Source organism: Poecilia reticulata, chromosome 22 (genome assembly GCF_904066995.2).
Source record: "Poecilia reticulata chromosome 22, P_reticulata-male-v2, whole genome shotgun sequence".
Lineage (NCBI taxonomy): Eukaryota > Metazoa > Chordata > Actinopteri > Cyprinodontiformes > Poeciliidae > Poecilia > Poecilia reticulata.
In genome coordinates this window covers 15,549,364-15,572,604 of record NC_088851.1, presented here as the reverse complement: position 1 = coordinate 15,572,604, position 23,241 = coordinate 15,549,364, and the positions used below count along the sequence as shown (strand labels likewise).

The following is a 23,241-nucleotide window of genomic DNA, read 5'->3' as shown; positions in this document are numbered from 1 at the left end:
TGCAGTAGTCCTCAGATACCCTAGTCCTTGTCCACAAATAGCTCTTTAAGTCGGTAAAAAGCATTTTGAACAAATTACATCCGTTCATGGAAGGTTTTGGTTCTCGGGTGATAAAAACTTGTCAGCAAGGTTTCATTGCTGTAATGCCAATAAAGCTTTTTCTACTGATTGTAATTGACATGCCGTTTAAAAAATTTGACTTAATTTTTCAGAAAGTAATTTAAAGTCAAAATGTCAGGGATATGGGGAATTCTGGACTTAGCTTTTCCCAGGGTTTAATGTAATACGAACAACTATTATGTCGTAAATTAGCTTGCCATACCCATCGTTCCTCTGCAGTCAGCCACCAAGCGGCTCCGAGGGATCACCATCTTCAGCACAAGCTTCACCTCCCACATTTCTGAATGACATCACGCTGCTAAGTATTCCCGTTGCTTCTTCCCACCCTGAGCCATCACCGTTCTCCTCACAAGACCAGCAGTGATAGCTTCGCGCTTTAACGATAGTTTAGTAGCTACGCTAGCTTAGTGGACATTGAAACAGTTGTACTTGGTAGAACCCGCTGCCCTTTTTCTCCTCGTTCGCTTTTGTCTGCTTCTAACTGCCGCTCCTCCTCGGAGGGGAAGAAAATATCCACGAGGTTTTGGTGCTAAAATTACCAAAAAAGAAGTGGTGGGGGGAAAGAACCGAACTGATTCGGGCGTGGTAACTAGGGGGAAAAAAGTCATTTTTGCCCTGAAACTTAAGAGAAGCAGCCACAATGTCGTTATCCGTGCCACAGAACGGAGTAAAGGCGGACAACGAACCCGTTATCGAGCTTTTTGTCAAGGTAAGACTGCAGTACAAGTCGTAGGAAGTTTTTTTTTATTGCAAAGACTCATTGCTACAGTAATTTCAGTGAGCACTTTGATTATTTAAGTCTCATTAACGCCTTTGGAAGCAAAAATCGTACTAATACATTCAAGTGTTGTTTGTTTTTTTGTAGTTTAAAGGTTTTATTTTAGCTACGCCTCGGTTGGAGGACTTTTTGTTGTTGTGATATGCCAAGTGTTTTTGCCTCTTAAATACATATTCATATTAAATAACTGGAACCAGGTGGAGTCTGCAGAGTGTTAGCCAGGGTGGATGTAGGTTTTACCCGCAAAGGTGGGGTGATAAATTGGGAACGGGTCGCTAACAAAGGCTCACTGCGGTCAGTCTGGGTTGATCAAACAATGGGAATTATGCTTTGTACTATTTTCATTGTACCATTTTCATTGTGCTGCGTTTGTTCCTGAAAGGTGTCGTGTTCTAAAGCAGCTGATTGTCTTGGAAATCAGTTTTGTTAATTTAATGTTTTGGATTGTGGGCGTCAGGTAGTCTGTGAAGTCCCCAGCTTGTTTTGTTTCAAGGTATGCTGGTTTTGTTTCAACACAAAATTGGTGAAATTGTGTGTTTTTGTTTCAAGGCAGCCTGTCTAATTGAATACACATTTTCTATATTATACTATTCTAGTTGTTCGGGCCTACTGCGTTTAGGCCAGATCATGCAGCTCTGCCTCATCAATGACCATGATGATGGTGAGGACTTGTGAATGGCTGTTTTCTTTCTTTAGCATGTGTTCCTTTCCAGGGCGGGAAAATAGTAAATGGGGGGGATAGAAGGGGGAAGGGTAGTGGGAGGTGGTCCTGCATTGAGGGAGAGGTTGTTGGTTTGAGAGCACAAATATTTGGAAGGGATGGACATACCAAAAGGTTTGCAGCTTTAGGAAATCTCCTGTTAAAGTGGTTCTTTTTATTTAGTTTTTGCAGCATTGCAACTCTTGTACCAACCACATGCAGGGTGAACGTAAAGCATCAAATAAACAAATAGCTTTACATGAGAAATATTTTCTGCTTCAAATAAAGGCTAATCAATATAGAAATGTATTCACCCATCCATTTTCTTACGCTCATTTATGTGTGGGTTGAGGGTTAACAGTTCCCAGCCACCTCCATCACACACTCCAGTTCATTCTGGGGGATTGCTGGCATTCCCAGCTCAGAAAGAATAAGTGTTCTCTTCAGCATCTGTAAAACCTCCAAAAGGGAGGTGCCCATAATAATCTTCCAAGCGTGCAATGGGAAATATTTAAACTGAAACTTATTACAATGACCTAAGAATATGATCACAACATGCCATCAAATCCAAATTGACCAAATTGTTGATTCTTCTCAGATGCTTACTGTGAATGTTCTGCATCCATCAATTCATGTTGCTTTGACAACATGAATTGATGGATGGATTTTTTTTTTTGTCTGAATGACAAAGCAGTTCAAGTTGGAAAAAGTCCAAGCATGTTTGAAAAACCTGCCGTATGTCGATACTTTTAAGCATTAGTGTTTACTGAGGTGGCAGACTTCCATGGCAACATTGTGGAAAAACTGTCTAAAGACAAGTCTGTGTTATTGGAACTAAGCAACAAGCTCAAGCCTCTTTTTATTTCTGATTTCACATCTTGCAGTAGAGGTTGCATCATCCCCTGGTCTCAAAGGTTTAGAACTGTGGCCAACTTTTCTCCCTTATTGCTCCACGCAGTCCAAACATTTTTTTGTGCAATGTGTATCTTTTTTTGTTTGTTTGTTTTTCGGAGCTGCAGTGGCTCACATGTATTATTGATGTCGTTGTTCTCAGTTTGCTACATTTAACCCAGTAATGGGAGACAGTAGCAGAGACACACAGGTTGTCATAGGCACATTACTGTGAGGTGGGGTTCAGTAAGTTCTCCACGCAGTGCGATGTCATATCTGTCAGATTACTGTGAAATTTCCAAACTGACTAATAATCTTTCCAGAAAAAAGACTCACCACAAACTCTTTTACCTTTTAGAAGAAGCTGACAGCCCCAGATTTGAGATATTTTGATGATCTCGTATTTCTTTCTACCTGCCCTTGTTTATAGCAACAATGTTCACATTGCCATGGCAGCATTTCACTGTTCTCATAATTGCTTGTTTTTATAGCTTTGAATTGCACATGGCTATGATATAATGGCTTTGTAAGTGGGACGGTCTGATGTTGACCTCATCAAAAGATTAGATAACATTTTGTTTTCAGTAGTATCCTGCTGCTGGACGTTGACTTCCTGTCGTCCGCTTGTCTGTTTTACTTGGCACCTCCACTCATCGAAACGTCAAGTAGATAACCTTCATCAAGTGTCACTTTATGTGGTGATAGTCTCCATGTGTTAAATGTAGCATGTGTCTAATGTGGTCCTGTTACAACTATAAACTTCAAAATGTTTGGCTTTTTTTTTTTCTTTTTTTACTGTTCCCCTTTGCCCAGCCTTTCAGTTTATGTGGATGGATACGACTTGGATATGGATTCAGAGAAACTACACACAGGTGGACGATATTTACTGATTATATGACTTGTGGTGAAGTTTTTTTTATTTATCAGTATTGATTTAAGACACTAGGTGAATGACACGCTTCCCAGTTTTTATAAAACCGTGGATAATTCCCCCTCCCCCCCAATTTATGTGCTATTTTGTCTGTCTGTCACGTGCAACCCTAATGATATAGATAAAAGTTTGTAATGGAACAAAATGTGTATTTAAAAGAGAAAAGTTCAAAGGGTACAGTAGGCATATTTTTATCAGTTACTGTCGCCAGTTTAGAAGCGCTCTCCGCCTCCATCTGACCTGACTGAATGGAAATTAGCAGGAATACTGATGAGTCTGGGAAACAGGCAGTCCTTATCTCCGTCTGCACGCCGAGACGGTGCCAGGGTCACACATTAGGGTTGCAAAGCCTTCTGCTTCTGCCTCCAGGCTTCCAGCCTGCTGCCAGTAAATGTGCTCTAAGAAGAGCTTTTAGGTCTGGATGGCAGAAGAGCCCATCTGTGTTTGTGCGTGTCCTCCGGGACGGTCGCATGGGAACCATTGAAGCCGACAACAGCTTAGCGTTTCTGTTTCCGTCGACTGAGACGGGGCTCCCAGTCGGGGTTTATTTTATCGTCTCTATTCATGAACCTCATGGTAAACATTAATGCTCGCACAATCCCTGTCCTGTGAGATTTACTGTGAGACCCGAGGGACAGTTACTCCAGTGGTGTGCTATCTGTTGCAGCATGTGACGGTCAGACGTGCCTTGTGATTTGCCTGTTTTATGGAAACACAAAGATCTTCTTCTTCCGTGAGACATCCAAGGCCGAATGGTGTCTTATTTTTCTGTTTTAAGCTGTTCTTCATCTTCTTCTGAGCAACCATTTCTACTTATTAGTAAATAAATAAAGTGGTTGATTCATCTGTCAGCATTATGAGTTAGAGGACAAAGGCTAATGTCTTGTCTCACAGGTTAGCCGCAGAGTTTTGCTGTGTGTTGTTTACGCTTTGTGAATTTGCTTCTGCCGCCCTGAGCTGCTGCTTCTGTCTGGTTGACTGAGTCTCTGGCTGCTGGCCTAATCGATCTGCTGGTGTGTTATTACACCAACTTGAACAGGTGCTGCAGAAGCAAGTCCCTTTAATTTCTATTAGACCAAAACTAATTTCTGTCCATTTCCTTAAAAATAAAACGCCTCTCCTTGACCACATCAACAAGCTTAGTAATTCTGCCTGTGAAATAAGATCTGGTGTTGTTTGGAGGACAAGAGATTGTCTTAATAGACAATAGATGTGCAATATCTATACAGTTTCGCTTCATTGTACGAAGTATTTGGATCTACCATTCTGTTTATTATTTAATGTGTGATGCAGCCAGTTTGATGCATGAGTTTTGTCAAGATTTTTCATAAACTTTTCAAACATATACGTATAAAAATTAAGTCAAACCATAATCAATTTTGAAGCTTTTAAGTTTAAAACTTATTTCCATCCTTTTACATTTCATCGGTTATTCTGAGGATGAGTGGCTCTGTCCAAGCCACTCGGCCTTTCTTAAGGAAACAAATGTGGCCTCTCCTTTTCTGATCAGAATTTGTTGGCAGTTTTTTGTTGGTTTTTAGCTGGACCCTATTTTCACAGGGTGAGAGAGTAACTTCTAATCCCAAAGATGCTCCAACTCACTCTTTTGCAGTAGAAAGTGACAGAGTTAGACTGGGACATGGCTGACTGCTTAGTTTGGTCTCAGAAGAAAAAAAACTTCCATTTCATTTATTTCATGCAAAGTTGCTCTGTGCTTATTTTGTTGTGTATGATTGGACAGAATTTCATCATCCTTGTCACACGACATAAAAATTGGTACATGGCAGGCAATAAAGAATATTTTAATCATGTGGTAATAAGGTGCTGTTGGTGGGTTTTCCTGCCTCCTATATAGCACAAGATGCAATATAGGAGGCAACAGGGATTAGTTGTAGATCCCACTTCAGCCTTAGTTATTACTTTATGGCCATTTTCTGTGGTAGTAAAACACAGAGGAAAACCACAGATATGTGGACGAGAAACAAAAATTACCAAAGCGCAAACTTTTAGCCTGCATTTTTGTAAGTTCGGAGGTAAAACATTTAGGATCAGAGCATTCTCGTATTCACAATTCATCTGCTTAAAAGAAATGGGGTTAAAAAAGGAATTCATATATGTGTCTTTTTGTTGGTTTTTTTTTTAGCAAAGAATGTTGATCATATAGACAAGTAACTTAAGACTGAAGTTATACTCTCTTGTGTTTCATGTGGTGTTTGCTGACTCCTCTGAATATGTAACCTGAACACATATTCAGTGTACTACTAATAATAGTACATTGATTGGTTGTTTATTGCCATTTTTATTAAACTTTTCAATTTTCACTTCTGCAAGATAATTTTTTAAAATGAAAGTTATCCTTATTAAAGACAACATTCATACCTTTGAGACCTTTTGATAGACTTGAAATGAAGTATTTTCATACTGTATGGAAATTAGAAATACAACACTGGTTGAAAGGAAAGGGCAGTAAGATGCATACAAATAGTCTATGTACTATTCAAACTCGCAGACTGGAGCATGAGCTGCTGCTTTGCATATTTGATTATTTATAGTGTTGTAGGGAAAAGCAAGATGTAGCAGACGACCTGGGAGGCAAATCTTTGGCATGTCAGTTTGGCCTCTGTCTGTTCAGCAGGGCTGATAAAACCAGGGTTTCTGTGACATTGATCAGCACGCCAGCACTGGAATTAGGGACTGGTTTCTAGCTGTAAAGGTGAAACATTTACCTCCTGTTTTACCTTTTATCTTCCCTTCGTTTCTGCTCAGAGACTTTTTTTTTTTAGCCTTCAGGGTCAAAGTTTCCACACTAATCCACTGGTTTTCATGGACTAATCCAGCACAGTAGTCAGACAACTGACTGGAAGGATCTGAGTTTTCCACAGAGTGACGGCAGCCTGAGTCAGAGCCGGACTAAAGATGTGTTGGTTTTCCCATATTCCAGCTGAAAATGACTCCTCTGTACACTCATCTTTCTGACTGTGGTCAGGACTCTCATTACCCACCAGGTCCAGTCTGAGTCATTCACTCATAAGGCCAAACCTCACTTTTTTACCCTTGAAGAATAATTTTATTTTATTTATTTTTTAGCTTTTTTTTGGTCTTTAATGTCTTGAAAAAAAGTAGGCACAGCCCTTAAACGTTTTCAGATTTTCTTACACTGTAATCAGAAACTTACATGTATTTCAGTTTTATGATAAGTCAGTTAAAATTAGAATGTTATTCTAATGTGGAACAGTTTTTAGGCAACAAATCTGAAGTGTATGTAGCTTTCTGCCATTAAAATAATTCAAAATAAAATATCTACAGCACAGGTGGGAGAATCTGTTAACACATGGGAGCAGCATAGTGACCCTAACATGCATTACGTTATGTTGGTGTATCATATAAAATCCCATCTTCACAAAGTATGAAAACATTCAAAGAGGTGTGCATAACTTTGCAAGGCGCCGAATGATAAAAAAATATGGCCCATGAGTAATTATTACACTTAGTTTTTTTTTTCTATCTATAAAGTGAACAAAATTCCAGTACAAGCTCTGTAATTATGTCAGAGTTGTTCATTTCATATGTAGTCAGGGTTTATTTTAGTCACCCACCAACTCTAGAGACTTTTCCAGAAAGCCTCGAGAGGCGTTGCCCTTCAGGTTTCCATGGCTGCATTCCTACTGTGTGAAAGCATCAGGAGGGAAGCTGTGGCGTTCGTTACATCGCCAGTTCCTTATTCGGTCAAGTGCGGCTTGAACCTTCAGAGCAGTCCGACCAATTTAGAAAAAGAAGTGTGTCGGGGAGGGGAGCTGCACGGGCCGTCACGTTACTAAAATTGGCTTTCTATACCAGAGGCTGAGAGGACTGCCCTGCATGAACAGGATTCATTATTGTAGAGAATTGTCGCGTCACCGTTCCAGAAACGGAATGTCGAGCTTGTGTCTAATGCTTGTAAAATGTTATGGGCTTGGACTTAGTGCCTGGGAGTGCATACCCAGCCACATCCTGAATACTTTTGTTTGGCCTCACTGTCCGGGTCATCGTCTCCTAGATACATCACACTCACACCCTCCACTGCAACGGTGTGTGTGTGTGTTTGGAGTCTGTTGATTTTTCTTTCTGCTGTTTGCAAAAGTCAGCTAGCGGATGCTTACTTCCTGTTTCAGATATTATTACAAAAAAATTCCAAATGAGTTAAATATGTGTGCAGCTGCAGTACATTTCTAATACTGGGGAAAAGAAATGAGTACAGTTGTCACTAGTAAATGTTTCTACATGCTTTAAGGAATCGGTTGAATTAATTGGAAATGGAACTGAAATGATTAATCGGGATGAATTGATTAATGAAATACTCAGCAACAAATTTAGTAATAGATTAATCATTAACTGGAGCATACAGACTGAAAATGCCAATTTGCTTAAAAAAAAACACACACACACAGCAACAGCTAAAGCAAAACTGTTCAAAAAACGTATACATTTAAGAAAAAAAACATTTAACTGTCTTCTGTGAACTCCTCTAATGGCATAGTTTTAGCCTTACCCAGTTCAAACTCTGTAAAAAAATAAAATTTTCTATTAAGCACCTACTGCTATCCAATTATTTATCAGTTAATCCAAAACATAATCTACAGATAAGATCTACACTGTACTGATGTCAAGTCCAACAGAAAGGGCTGAGCTTTTCACATATTGATGTTAATATTTTTTTAGCTGCAGAAGTGTACACTAAATGAATGCTGTTAATACATTTTAGGCAATCAAATGCTCATATAAAGTAGCAATGCATGTATTTATTTACATGTTTAGTGTATTTCTAATATTGCATAACAAGTAAAAAATCTGCATAATATGCTTTTTTTTTTTTTCCCTAATAATTATCAGAATAACGGCCCTATTTGGAAAAGCTACACTTTTGCCAACTCATGTGTTTTGCCTTTTATGGGTACATAGCTTGTTCTTGTGCATGAGTTTTATTTGTGTTTTATTTTTTTACCTTCCTCTTGCTAAAATATGACCTAAAACTTGACAAACAAGCCGTGCTTTGTGCTGGTGTGTTACAGACGTTTCTCCAAAAACCTTCTCCTAAATGTCAAACTCTGGAAAGTGTTAGTAGGACGAAGGCGGACCCTGTTTACGCCGCTGTCCCAAACCTCTTCTGGGTTATGAATTTTCACCTTTTAATGGCAACGCTGAGGACAATATCATTCTGCTGTCCTGTACAGTAAAACTCTTCTCTCCCAGCATCACCTCCTAAACTAAGGAAGGCATCCTGGTTGGGGGGGTGTAACAGGACATTTCTGGAATAGTTTCTCCCTTCTTTCCAAATGCCCAACCCCCCCCACCCCCAACTCCACAGAGGGGCCCAGGATGAGGGGAGAAGGGATTAAAAGGGAAGAGAAGGAGGAAGAAGAGGGCTGTAAGCCAAAGAGCACATTGCTTGTAGAGCTTGATATCTAACCTCTTCCTTTCATTCCCACTTAAGGCATCCATTACCTCTCACACTCCTTCATGTTTATCAAAACATTTGATCCTTATTTTCCTCCTAGCTTCCTGTAACGTCTCTGGCTCTCGTCATGCTGCCGATCTCTCCTGGCAGAGAGCTGCTGTCTGCCACTTCTCTGGGAACTAGGAAGAAAACGGTGACCTCTTTCTCGATCACAGTGGCTCATATGAACTCTATTTCAAAGCTGCTCTCTATCTTGAATTACAGTAAACCCTCTTGATTTACAAATGCCATTTTGTCATGTGATTTGCATTTTATCACCGCTGACAGAGAGCGTGCTTCAGACACTTCACCTGCGTTATTCTTCCTCTGCATGGTGGAAGCTCTTCTTTCCATGTCATACGTTCCAGCCATTGCTATGGGAACGGTTGCTGTGTCGCGTTTCCACCCTTGATCTAGACCTGAATGCTCCTCTTTAGGTGCTGCGCTGGGAAATAATCATCCCGCTGATGTCCTTCTGATCCTGACGCAGGTCCGACTGCCCCCAGGCCGGAGCTTTATTCTGGAGCTGATCATGCAATCGCTTGAGGGGAATTTCATTTACCAAATAATGGCTGTGGGATTTAATCCCAGCGTTTCAGATATTGAGTTCAAAAGAGGGAAAGGGAGAGGACAGCCGCTGTACAATGGGAGCCAGCAGACAGATCAAACAGAGCCATCCCACAGGGCGTCACACAGAGGACAACAGCAGCAAGTCTGTCCACATGAGCAAGAAAATGCTGGGTTTGGTTGGAACAAAGTCCTCTATTGTCCACAGATCAGACCTGCATCTCTGATAGGAAAGTGTTTATCTAAGATGTCAACTGATTTTAATCTGTCACAATGCTCGCTCCAAATCTGTCCTATAGTAACTATGAGTCTTATCTCTCGGCCCACTTTGCATGATCTGTGCAGTTTCTTGAAAACGTGAAACCGCCTTAAGGAGAACTGCAGAGAGAGAGAGGAATGCAGAGTTCTGCAGCTCTACCGTAATGAATATATTCCAGGGCATCAGCATTCAAATGACCTCAGCTTGTGTACGTTGTACTTGGTTCTGCCAGATTTACTTTATCAGTTCGGCCTGATTTGGAGCTGATTTCGCTGTGGCTCAGCTGAGGCGTTCAGGAAGATCAGGCTGCTCTTATAGCTCTCCCAGCTTGTCAGCATTGTTGAGTGTAGCGCCTTATGTTCCTCTCCACAATGCTCTATGGATTTCCTGTGTCTCGTTTAAATCAGAGAAATTTTCTTGTCGAACAAGAACCGTGATGAGACGATCATTAACGCAGGTATTCAGCAGTGTGAGTCCTGCTGTAAAAGGAAATCTGCTTTTATGTTGTGCAGAAAACCTTCAAAGTGCTTATTAAGACTCATCTTCCTTGACTTCCAATTGAAATGCACAATTTACATTCATCTGAATAGAGTTTGAACCGCCAAGCAAGAACTAGATCCTTTTTTCTCCTCTGATCATGTAAGACTGTTCTGATGAGGCCTCTGGTCCAGGTGTGGCTTAACATGTGACCGGTCAAGCCCATGTCCAACATCAAACTATGTGCTCTCTTGAAGAACTGACTGCTTAAAAGTGCATCTTTTCCCACCACTTTTCTTCCTTCCACTTAACTTTCCATTGACATGCTTGAATGCAGCACTCTGAAAAGAGCAATGGTGGTCTGTTGTTTACCCTCCTTGTAGAGAGAGTCATCAGTCTTCCTCGTGAATATTTAGGCTCGCATTTTTGCATTAAAAACCTTTTTTAGATTACTATTTTTTTATTGTTCTGGAGTACGTTTTTTTTAAGACTAATGTAATTTCAGGCTGTTAAATTTGATATTGGTATTTATCTAAATGTGCATATTAGAAGATTTTATTAGGATACCTCAGGTAAAGCTCTTTCTGCTCTGACGGTTTGTCTATTTGTGATTATTGTTCGGTGTGAAGGAGAAAACAAATCACTGCTTTTAACTTTTCTCTTTTGTAGGGCGGATCACTCACAGACATTTATTTCAAAGAAAACAAACTCTTTGTGACTGGCTAGCTTTGATTTTCTCAAGCCCCCGGTTTGTTTTGATCCCGTCGTTAAACAGTATTCATCAGACTGGAAGATTTTGTGTCGATTAATGATTCACCCTGCTCAGCTTGTTTGTGCAGGCTTACTTAAGAAAAGTCTTGTTCTTAAGTTTCCCGTTACTCTGAAGTGTTTTTGCAGATTGATGAAGAGGAAAATGTGCTGAAGTCTTTAGGACTTAAGAGTCGGTGTCCCGCGTTTCACTCCTACTTATCTTTTTTGAGGCGGAGAGCCTGAAAGAGTCATTGTCTGAAACAGACCCTCACTTGGGGAGCGAAGTGAAAAGCTGTGAACTTTGTAAAGGTTGTGTAACAGAGATATGATCTCTACTTGTTGAATTATTGCAGCCCTAAAATGCAAGCCGAGTGCATTCAGAAATGTTTAGATCTTAATTGCTGGGGTTTCGATGGTTCTAGTGATTAAATCAGTTTTTTTTGTTTGTTTTGTTTTTTTTACCCATTTTGTCCTCTTGTTTCTAAAGAAAGGTACAATTTCACATACCTTTCTTCTGCTTCTGTAACTCTCACTCTGTTTGTTGAAGGCGGGAAGCGATGGCGAGAGCATCGGAAACTGCCCCTTCTCTCAGAGGCTCTTCATGATACTCTGGCTTAAAGGAGTCGTCTTTAACGTCACCACAGTGGACCTGAAAAGGTGAGGCCTGCTTGTTTTTAAACCTTGCTTAATTTCAGACAAAATGCGTTCTTCCATCTTTTTTATTTCTTCCTGGGTGGAGCTGTGCTGTAGCCCTTTGATCCAGCTCCACCATTTAACACTCTCGCTGCTTCCCCCACTCCTTGTTTGGTTTTCCCATGACCCCTTCCCAAGCTGTAGAAAACGAGAGAAAAATAAACATACAGGCTCCAGAGAAGCTATTTAAAGCTCCTTGACTCGACTCCCTTCCTGTTTGGTGCGGAACATGTTTTCCAACCAATTGGATAAGAAAACTGTGATCTTCAGAATTTTTCTTTAGTTTTGCCTCCCAGTTTCAGGAACATGTACTTTTTCCAGGGGCCCGATGATCCATCCAGGGTTCTGATGGATGATTTATGTCTTCTATGTATTTTCTGCACCCTTGTTTTGAAATATTGTTTGCTTATATGGCAATAGAAAAAAGAAAAACCCAAAAAACAACAATGTAACATTCCACTTGCTTCCTAAACAAATCTATCCATTCTTTACACCCATCCCAGTATCTGTCTGTTCAGATTGTTAATTCATTCCTCCACCTTTCCATCAATTTATTCTTTATTCTTCCATTCATCCACCGTTTCATCATTCATATAATTTAACTCAAAAGTTCAACCATAACCTCTGGAATTTGAGTCTCAGAAAGTGTGCTGGAAGTTAAAGCCATGCCTTTTGGCTAGTTGTCAGGCTTTACTCGCATGCCTGCATATTCATAATTAGTTCAGAGGTTTAGATATATTTGCATATATTTCCCTTTGTGTCTCCTGCAGGGATGCTATAAAATCCAGCTGTGTAAAGCAGTGGATGTTGCTCACTATTTTTATTTATTTTTTTACCTTCTTCCCCCCTTCCATCCAGTTGTATTTCTTGTTGCTATATTTTTGTTTTTAGAATGATTAACTTATAGATGTGACTTTTTCTTTGTCATTTGGAGCTAACATGAAATGCTTGTTTTTGTTTATGGTGGTTTTACTGTAGAATTTAACCAGAAGTGGAGGACGTGTTGAGCTTGTTTCCCTGGAAAAACATGTTTTACATTTATTAATAATAATTCTTTGGAATTTCTTAATCTTCTGATTGGTTGACATGTTTTTGCTCTCCTGGCCTGTGAGGGCACCTCTTTACCCGCTCCTCAGTGATATCACCCGGGGACTGTACCACACCCCATTAACATGCCAAAGAGTTGAGGTCATTTCCCCTTTTTTCTTTGCCCTTAAATGGCTTTTCTCAAACTGCGGCCGCCATCATCGTCACAGTGAAAACATTGAGGATCTGTGGACGTTTGTTTTTGTAGCCCACAGCAACATCGCTGCTGTGTTTTGTGTTGCTTTTCTAGTGAGAGGATTTAACAGGCTGTTTGACCACTCACTTGTGTTCACACTCCTCATTCAGCACATGCTCATTTCTGTTTGTGACTCGGCCTCATCTGCCTGCCATCTGGTACAGAATGTGCTGGCTGCGAAGGCCGCAGAACAGACACACACAAGCGCACAACACTCGGTTAGAGAGACAGCAGCTGGAGCTGCAGTGGGAGAAACGCCTGGACGACTTGGTTTAAAAAAACCCAAAAAGAAACCCCAGCTTTGACTGAATCAAATGGTCTTGTTTTCACAGGAAGCCCGCAGACCTCCAGAACCTGGCTCCTGGCACGCACCCGCCTTTCATCACGTTTAATGGCGAGGTCAAAACTGATGTCAACAAGATCGAGGAGTTCCTGGAGGATGTTCTCAGCCCACCCAAGTGAGTCCTTTTTAACCCATACTATAGTAGCACACCACACCTATGCACCAAATGTAACTCATTATAGTCAAAACACTGAGCATAAAATGGGAGTGGAGACCTCAACTTAAGTCATTTAGAGAATTATGCCACAACGTGTCTAGAAAAAGAGATTTGCACCACTGGTGTCCAAATGTTTTAGCATCAACAATAAATTAGGCTTGTAGTATTTTATTAAAACAAATAGTTGGATTTATTTGTAGGAAACGTGAATCACTGCATGTCCAAAAGGTTTTTTTGAATATTTGCCTTTTATTTAAAAAAGACGGAACAAGTTTGCAAATTATTTTGGGCTCGACTTGAAAAACAGAAGAAAAGGACTCTTTTTCAGCAACAAGAATGAAGTTGGGGTCACTATTTATTTGAGAGTGCTCACTGCATTAAGTTGAATGAATGAATTGAAAGTAGATTTTGTTGCACCAGTCTGTTTTTGAGTAAAAGCCCCTGGATAGATTTCATGTGATACACAAAATAGTCCATAATTGTGAAATAAAAATAAAACTATTCATGCTGTAAAACATAATTTACTAGTAAAATCACAATTTCCCTGAGTCCGTATATTTATCAGCTTTTTTATAGACAGAAGTGTTTGACCATTCTTTTTTGCAAAAAAAAGAATCTCAGTCAGTTGTATGTAGTGTGTGTGTGCGTGGGTGTGGGTATGTTTGATCAGTATTTCTCAAGTCTGGTCACTGATTCTCTACTGGATTTAAGTTTATATTTCAAGGAAGTGATTTCAACACATGGATCTGCTTTAATCTACATCGTCTCTTTTGATCTGGTAGCATGTTGGGGTTTGTCTTGTTTGTGATAATCCTACATTTGTCTGAAGTCTTTCTCAGCTTTTCTCTTGAGTTGCTTTGTATTTGGCTATATCCATCTGGCCTGTTACCATTGAAGAAAAGCATAAACCACCTTAATTTCACCAGGATGATGTGCAGTTAGTTTTATGCTCTACATGGGTACATTACTTTTAGACTGTAGATTACATTGCTTTACTCATAATTTTAGGTATTTTGGGGCAATTGAAGATTATTTCTTTGCTATGTCAGTTGTGATTGCCATAACGACAAAAATATTCTCCTTTCTCCTTTGGTAAAGCACAGACTTTGTTTTATCTGCTGTTTTTTTTTTTTTTTTTTTAAGATACATCAAGCTTGGTGCTAAACACCCCGAGTCTAACACAGCTGGCATGGACATCTTCGCAAAGTTTTCTGCCTTCATCAAGAACTCCAAGCCAGACGCAAACGAGGGTAAATGACCTGTGTTTGTCTTTCACACTCGCATTCTCACACAGGTGTGTAAGATTAACTGCATCATGGATACCTTTCAGCTGTGAAGGGAGTGCTGTCTGATCGCTAGGCAACCTTTGTAGCCGTGCCCTGATTGGTGGATTCTGCCCTGATTCAGGAACACAGCTCTTTTGTTCTGCTGCCTCCTCTTGTGTCGCTACTCATCTCACCTGGAGCTTTCCAGAAAAAGCCTCTCAGCAGCCAGTGCTCACAGTCTGCTCCTCCCTGTTATTCTACCTTAATCCTGCAAAGTAAAGCATCTCTCAGTGAGCCTACATATTAGAATATCAAGTTTTTTAGGGGTTACTTAATCTAGGTTAGGTTTCTTGTTACGGCTCTTTATGGAGAAGTCCATATCTCGCTTCAGGTGCCTGTGCTCCGCCTTGGGGAAATATTGATCCATAGTGAGTTTAGACAAGGGCCTCGGCTGTGTCAACAATGAGAGGCTGAATCTCACAGTTCACTGATAAGCGCTCTAAAACATAGCAGCTGTTGAACCCCCGAAGCTTTCATTCCATCAAATTCATTGCATTTTTTCTAACAATAAAATCTCTTAAACAATCACAGATGATAAAATGTGTTGTGTGTAGAATTTGCCTTCCATCCTAATGGAATGCAGAATATTGTTTAAAATTTTTTTATAATCAAAAATACATACGATAAAAGCAATTTTTTTTAGTTAATGTACATATTGTATGTTACTTGATAAATGCTGCCCCCGTGTGGTTGAAAAGCATACAGCCTAAGCAGCTGCAGTGAAATGATCTCTGTTTGCCGTCGCTGTGTTCAGCTCTGGAGCGTGGCCTGCTGAAGACATTGCAGAAGCTGGACGACTACCTTCGCTCCCCGCTGCCCGACGAGATCGACCACAACAGCATCGAGGACATCAAGTTCTCCAGCCGCAAGTTCCTGGACGGGGATGAAATGACCCTGGCGGACTGCAACCTGCTGCCCAAACTGCACATAGTTAAGGTAAACATTAATGGTTTAAGCAAGTTTGAGTCAAATTAGATGAATCTTACTGAATCTGATTAAACCTCTTGGGATTAAGATGCAATTTTTCCTCACACAGCAGTATGCATCATAACTTTTAAGTTTAAACAGACTGATGAAGGGTTTTTATGAAGCCTGAAAATGCCCCTAGACTAGCAGTTCTCAACGTGGGCGGTACCGCCCCCCAGGGGGCGTTCAGAGTACGGCAGGGGGCGCTGGCGGACATTTTTACAAAAGGGGGTCGCTGGGATGCCTTTTGGGGGGCGTTTGGTTGAAGGTAAACTTTACACCTTAAATGCACAGCAATACCAGTTTAGACTTTGGGCAACTTGCTAAAACTGTATTTCATAACATTGAATCATGCTTGGCTGCAACTGTATCGATGGCAGCTCTTCTTCTTCTCTTCAGTGTTTGTTAGCTTTTGGTGCAACTCCTCTCCTGCTACTGGTAGCTTCTCCCCATCAGTTCAGCGTTACACCGGCTGATGACGGTGCTGTGATTCACTTTGTCTGGTAATTTTGTACATATGTTTTGGCAGTTCTGTGATCATGTCAAAGCAGCAACTTATTAAAAAGTGTTTTATTTCCATTTGAAAGCTGCCCGCTTACATGGAAGGACAACAGAAAATCGTTCTTATAAACATACTAAAATCACGATACCCTCACTTTGTATCCCTCTGGAAAATGAATAATTTAAATAAGGAAATCCCTCCATGGGTGATACCTCGATAGAGAGCGTTCATTTTATAGCTTTAACACCGGTGCTGTAAGTGGTCCGGTATGAAACAGGTTTCACAGCACTTTTAAATTTCATTAATCAAAATACCGAAATTGTTTCCGTTGTTTTAAAAGGTTTATGTCAGTCTGCCTTTTCCCCATAGATGCGCTTCCCAACCGCCCTGCACCTTAGGGGCTTAAAAAAAAAAACAACGCGCACATTGCTCAAAACTCTGAAACAGGAAAAGCGGGACATAAATCGGAACGACGAACTAGGTGCGAATTATGGCATAAAAACAGAGAATCCGACGCTGAACAGTGAAAAATCAACACATGATGTGAAACACATGATTAGGAGGCGCAGCAGGTGATGAGTAAAGATTACTGATGGTGAGTGTCAATAAATGATAAAATAAATGTAGCAGCAGGAAAGAAACTAAAGTGGACATAGCAATAAACCAAGAGAGGACAATACTTATCAAAGGAAACTAAATGGAAATGAATTAAGAACAAAATGCAAGAATAAACTAAGAAACTAAAGTAAATACAGAGGAATAAACTGGTATGGCAAGACCTTTTGAGAAATAATTAATACAGAGACAGTATGGCAAGAATAAACGGACACTATTTCCAGATAAAAGGTAAAATAATATTGTTGAAATGCCATGGGTTTGTTGAGACCATATCTAGTACTGAGAATAAATATATCTTACAGACCATAACAGTAAAGAACTGATCACTTATTTATGTTTTTAATTAGATTTGATATATTTATTTCTTCAATATTATTTTTCATGTCAGTGTTAATGTCATGAGGCTGATGACTCCATGACACTTTGAATTTGACTCCTTAGGATTTGATTAAGAACCAGATTTGTTCTTTGTAATTTCTGTCCAGTAAAACTATTAATCTATAAATCAATAGACAGGTCTATATATAGATATGATCCATGTTTCTGTCTCATGTTTGTATGGCATTAAAAGGATCTGGAACTTTTGTTTTTCCACTGAAAGCTCTGGTTTGAACAATAAATGCCATGTGGGTGAAGTTTTATGGTTGATACTCTGATGTCCCATTCTCCTGAAGGCAACACAGAGCTGCACCACCAGAAACCGACAGAAACACTGAAGAGAAGAAGAGCTATGATTAATGTAGTTACAGTTCTATCCATGTTTTAATGTTGCAGAGCTCAGTCGTTTTGCAAATAGTTCAAAGTTTAAACTGGCATGTTGTTCATCTTTTATCTGGTCATTTTATGGAATATTTAACAACTAGAAAATGGCAAAGAACAAGAATATTTTTTCCACTCTGCTGTTAGGCCTACAAATTTTAAGTTGAATGTTCATTAAATTTTTCATAGACACCTGTGAAAATATTTTTTATTCACATGGCTTTTTTGTTCTCTGGGAAATTATTTTTGATAATAAATACAGAAATTAGCATAAAAATAAAAAAATCTACAATAGCGATAGTAATATTAATGATAAAATAATAGTCAGTGAAAAGTAGCCTACAAATTCTTTGGTGGGGGGCGGTGAGGGATCTGGATAAAGGCTAGGGGGGCCCTGGCCCAAAAAAGGTTGAGAAACACTGCCCTAGACAGTTGCATCTTCATCTCAGTTGCCTGCAGTTCTTTGTCGCGTGTTGCAGGTTGTTCAAGAGAACTTTGAATTTTCTCTTTTAGGTTGTGACTAAGAAGTACCGAGGCTTTGACATTCCCAAAGAGATGACGTCCATCTGGAAGTACCTGAATAACGCCTACACACGTGAGGAGTTCACCAACACCTGCCCCAGTGACAAGGAGATAGAGATTGCCTATGGAGATGTAGCCAAGAGGCTGGTCAAATAAACCTCCCTTCATGGCCCACATTGCCCACTAAAAATCCCAACCCACTCCCCTATCCTCTCTCACTTCCCCACACCTCCCACTCCTCAGCATCTGGACTGACGTGCCTCATTTATGAGTAAGAAGCAAAAAAACAAACTCTGGACTTCTTTTCCTTCTCTGCTCATCCTGTTGTCGTTCCCCCCCCCTCTGGTCTTATGAAGGTCTCTCTTAGTTGAATCAGCAGAGGTCACCCTTGTTCCACATTGATCATTTAATCGCTTCTGTTCTTCACTCACTATTGTATGTGTGACACGTTATAGCGGAGCTTAATGTTCAGAGTTAGATAAGTGACCTTTCGGTTGACTTCGTCTCTGCTAGCAGAGGAAATGTCACAAGCCTTTGTTTCTGGAAGATTAAATTAGATTTTTCGTTTTCTTCTTGGATTGTAACTGAAAACTTTTAAGTTTTTTTTCCTTTCATTTTTGACTGATTCAGAGATTTTGTGAACAGTGTTGAAGCTTCAGTGTTTCTGCCTACAGTATTTAACAGGGTTAGACTAGAAGCTGAAAATAATACAAACCGGAATGCAGAGATGGTTTGTTATATGAAAAAAAACATTGCAACAGACTGCAAACATGCTTTGATATTTTTTTTTTTCCTTTCGTTGCCTCAAATGCTTGGGGGAGAGTAGCTCAGCTCAGAATTGTAGGAAACGTCTCAGGACTAATAAACCCTGAGATTTACAAATATCCAAACACATGTAGCTCATAGTAAAGTATTTTTATTGCCTCGTTGTTGCAGTAATTCAAAAAAGCTCTTGTCAAAGCAAAGAAACCTTGATTTTTTTTTCTTGATGTAGGTGATGCACATTGAACCAAAAAGAGGCAGATTAACAGCTACTTCATAACGTACATGGTGAAGGAGACAACATTGCAGTCGAGCAAAACTGAAGATATTTATGAAGTAAAAAAGGAAACTGAGGAGCGTTGGAATAATTAGAACCTGGTCACATTTCACGTTCCCTCCGGTATGAAGGCAGATCTGAAGTAGCAAATGTACGCATCGATACAGTAGCTCCGGAAAGTGCTTTAATGTGGATGAAACAAAATGCTTTTCTCCTGTTTGCCACATGTTTTTTTTTTTTCTTATTCAGACTTTTGTTATGAAACAAATCTGATTTAAAAAGGAATTGTAAATATTGTTTTGTTTTTTTCATTGCTCTGATTTCAATATGTAAATTTACTGCATATCATCAGAATTCTGAGGAAAAACAGGCCAGTTTCTCGCCTGGTTTGAATTCTGAGGAAACATTTTCCAGTTTGCCTTACTAGTTTTCTCTGCAGATGTTTAGCAGGAAGGATTTTTTTTTTTTTTAGAACTACAAGCAACTAGTTTGTATAAAGAAATATCGAAGGTATTTCACGGCTTTTTTTTTTTTTTTAACAATATTGACTGAATTTAAATAAACTTCTTATTGGCACTTAGACTTGTGTGTTTTCTTTTACATCTGAATAGTTGTTAACAATAATAGAAACAGTTTGCCTCTGGTGCTGAGGTCTGCTCTCTGCAGCTGTCTCAAATTACTGTGCATAGGCCCAAACAATGTCCAACGCCAACTCAAACAACTTCCCTCTAAATATCCAAGGAACACTCATCAAAGATTTTTCTTTGGGAAGGATGAGGTGGCAGAGGGGATAAACAACAGCTTATCTGGATGTTTAAGATGCAGGCTGACCCTACAGACTACAGAAAGTACACTTTTTACTTTGTTTTTTAGGGTTTAATCGGGTAATCGGGGACCTGGTCTATACCCTCTACCAGATTTTAAAAATGATTAAATCTAACTTTAAGTGTAAAGGAATGACAGATTCCATACATTCATTTTCACCAGGGTTACTACACAGTTTTAATGTATGAAATTCATTATTTTATATCTTTTCATAAATGTATATAAAAAAAAAAATTATGGGGAAAAATCTTCAAATCCCTGGACTCTTCCTAATTACAGCTTGGATAACGGCTATAATTATCCAAGAATGAATCACATTTAATCTGTTTCATTCTCTTTATGTACATTCTTTATCTCTCCATTTAAGCAACTCTTATTCTGTTTATTTCAGACATGAGCAGAAAAAGATTAAAATCTTAAGCTGTTGTCCAAAAAGTAAACTTTGCAAATCACCACAAGCACCTCTTAAGCATGATGGCGGAGGCATTGGGCCTGCTCGCAGCTTTAAGAACTAGATTCCTTGCAGTCATGGGTTCGAGTACAGAAAGACAAGATGTTTACTGGTTCAGTTATCGGAAGCTTTGGTGGGACTTAAAGAGAGTTATTGTAAAGTTGAAAATGTCTACTGGGGTTTGTGCTGCTGTAACATCATCAGTTTTGTTTTTCTTTTTTTTTTTTTTTCCTATTTTAGTTTTAGCTCTGTTCAATATATAATTAGCCTGAAATGGTTATGTATATTTGCACCCTTACAGTTAGAAATACAACTGGAACCAGATATTTACAAGACAATTATCCCTGATACTGACCAATGTTAATATGTAAAATCTAAAAGAGGTTGTATTTTCTTTTTCCCATAACTCCATATTACTACTTCTAAAAAGGTTATGTCTGATCATTTGCATTGAATGCTTTAATGCAAATGTTTTACTTTTTTTTTTAAACACAGTCATTTTATTATTTTCTGGGTGACTGACTAAAAAATAAAAAAACATATACCACTTCTCAGAGTTGCAGAAACTCCATTCCAAAATCAACAATGCTGGTGGTGAGTGCCTCACAATACCATTCATATTTTTAATGTTTTCTGTTCTGCTTCTGAAGAAAACCTTTGGAACCCTTCAGCCAAGACATGTTTGTTTACAGCTCACTGTCAGTCAGGAATGTCTCGTGTGGGTGTCCACCCACTGTGGCTTCCACCTCCGCCCCAAGACACCCGCTTTACAGTGAGTCTTGACTCTGTTTCTCAGCTACTTCGGCACACAAACAAGTCTATTCTGCAGGGCTTATGGCAGCCAAAGTTTCACAAGAGAGGGTGAAGAGAAAGGAAAGGGGGGAAAAAAAGAGGTGTGGGGGCAAAGAGTTTTTTGGATTCCCTCCAGATCATTAAAGTCTCGTGTTTCAGCCTCAGACATTCCCTACTCCCTACTAACTGAGACGCTCCCTTTACTTGTAATTCTTATAGAGGAAATCCATCCAGACGCAAACAGACTGTGTGCGTGCGTGTGTGTGTGAGTGGGTGTGCGTGTATGGCTGTGTGTGTGAGAGGGAATGTGGTAAGAAACAACAAAACAGGCTGGCTAACATTCAGACCACACAATCATTACAAGCAGGGCGAGTGTAATTGGGTAATAGAAGTGGGGCCAGGAGGGCTGAGTGTTGTTTCATAAACATGTTGACTGCGTGTGTGTATGCTTATGTGTTTTTATTTTCAGAAATGTTGAAGTTTAGACTCTTAAGAACTAAAATGATTTTTACTGGTTTATGTTTAGACTAAATGATGGGTGAACTCTTGGTTAAAGTTTAGTAAAGGATAAAAAATACGTATCATGGCTATTTTACATAATTAAATGGAGTGTAAAATAGCTTTGAGGCGCTGTGTTAAATTACATTTATGTTCATAAATAAATCAGACCCAATCCATTACAACTAGTTTGAATAATTAATTATTTACTTATCTAATGAGCAAACTCTATTACAAATAACCGAAGCACTGAGATTTCTGTGTATTTGTTAAGATTAAGATTTATTTTGCATCAGCTTTAAAAATTCACTTTAATTAAAAAAATGAATCTACAAAAAAAATTATGGAATTGGAAATCAGTCTGATCAAGAAGATCAAGAATTACCATTGTTGATCATCTATCTCAGATATATTTATTGTGTATTTAATTAAGTAAAAAGACACTGGAGGACTTAAAATAAATCTAAAGAACAATCTTCACACTCTGCCTCAGATCTCTTTGTGGTTCTTTACTTTGCAACCTCCCCTCACTCTCTGCTCCCCAAAAAACAATGTGTGCACAAAAATTGAAGAGAGAGTGTAAACTCTCCAATAGCACAGAATTTCTGCTGCCAGGAGAGGAGATATCACAAAGGCCTGATAAGCCAAAGGTTAAATTAAGTGTAGGCTGTATTCTACGATTTCTTTTTTCTAACCTACATTCCTTAAGCGATGGGAAACCAAACAAAACTATCCTTAAGTTTAAAATACAATCACGTGATTAAGGTTGCTTTCTCATTCAAAGCTTTAGACATCATTCTTTTGAAAAAAAGACATGAATTATTATTTAAACTCTTCCGTATTCGTGGAAAATGCATTTTCATTCACTCAATAATAAATACAAATAGCTAATGTGACAGCTAAAAGACATCATGAATGAAAATTGTCAAAGCTTTCTGAATATTTAAATTAGGTCAATAAAATCATTAATACAAGAAATAATTCTATGTGTTGTGAGAGGCATCCAAACCAAAGCTTTTTTGAGCCTAAATGTTTAAGGTGATTCAGGAAAAAAATGTTGGGATGATGTGCTGAAGGCGGAGTGTTCGAAAGAGTAGGAGCTTCTTAAAGACACAAAGATCCAATTTCAAGGCGAAAGATTACAAAGTCAAATTTATTTTAAGTCATGTTTGATATATACAGCATTTTTATGCCAACTGAAGTTAACATGATTGTGTTATAGAATGGCCTGGAAAAATACATAAAACTACCTCTTCAATTTAAATAATTTTTTAATTCTGCTTTCTTCTCTTTTTTTTTTTACAGTGTAATTTAATCACACATGTATTTTCATCACTCAATAGTTGAGTGGAGGCGTTTCTCTTTGGCATTGACTCTTTCCCAGCACTGCCAGCTCACTTTGCAGCTTTTTACACAACACCCATTTATACAGCTGACCAAATATTTACTCTGGTAAAGTAGCTCGCTCAAGGGTACACAACGATATCCCGACTGGGTTTTGGACCTACAATGTGTGAAAAACT

The 23,241-nt window shown here is 39.1% G+C and overlaps 1 protein-coding gene across 1 annotated transcript; it reads left to right on the top strand.

Moving 5' to 3' along the window:
• The first annotated feature begins 256 nt into the window (after positions 1–256).
• On the top strand, positions 257–19,732 carry clic4 (chloride intracellular channel 4). Its single transcript, XM_008399598.3, has 6 exons — positions 257–829; positions 11,494–11,603; positions 13,254–13,379; positions 14,565–14,671; positions 15,501–15,682; positions 18,105–19,732. The coding sequence occupies exons 1-6, from the start codon at positions 761–763 to the stop codon at positions 18,267–18,269; spliced, it is 759 nt and encodes a 252-aa protein (XP_008397820.1). The 5' UTR covers positions 257–760; the 3' UTR covers positions 18,270–19,732.
• The last annotated feature ends 3,509 nt before the right edge of the window (positions 19,733–23,241 follow it).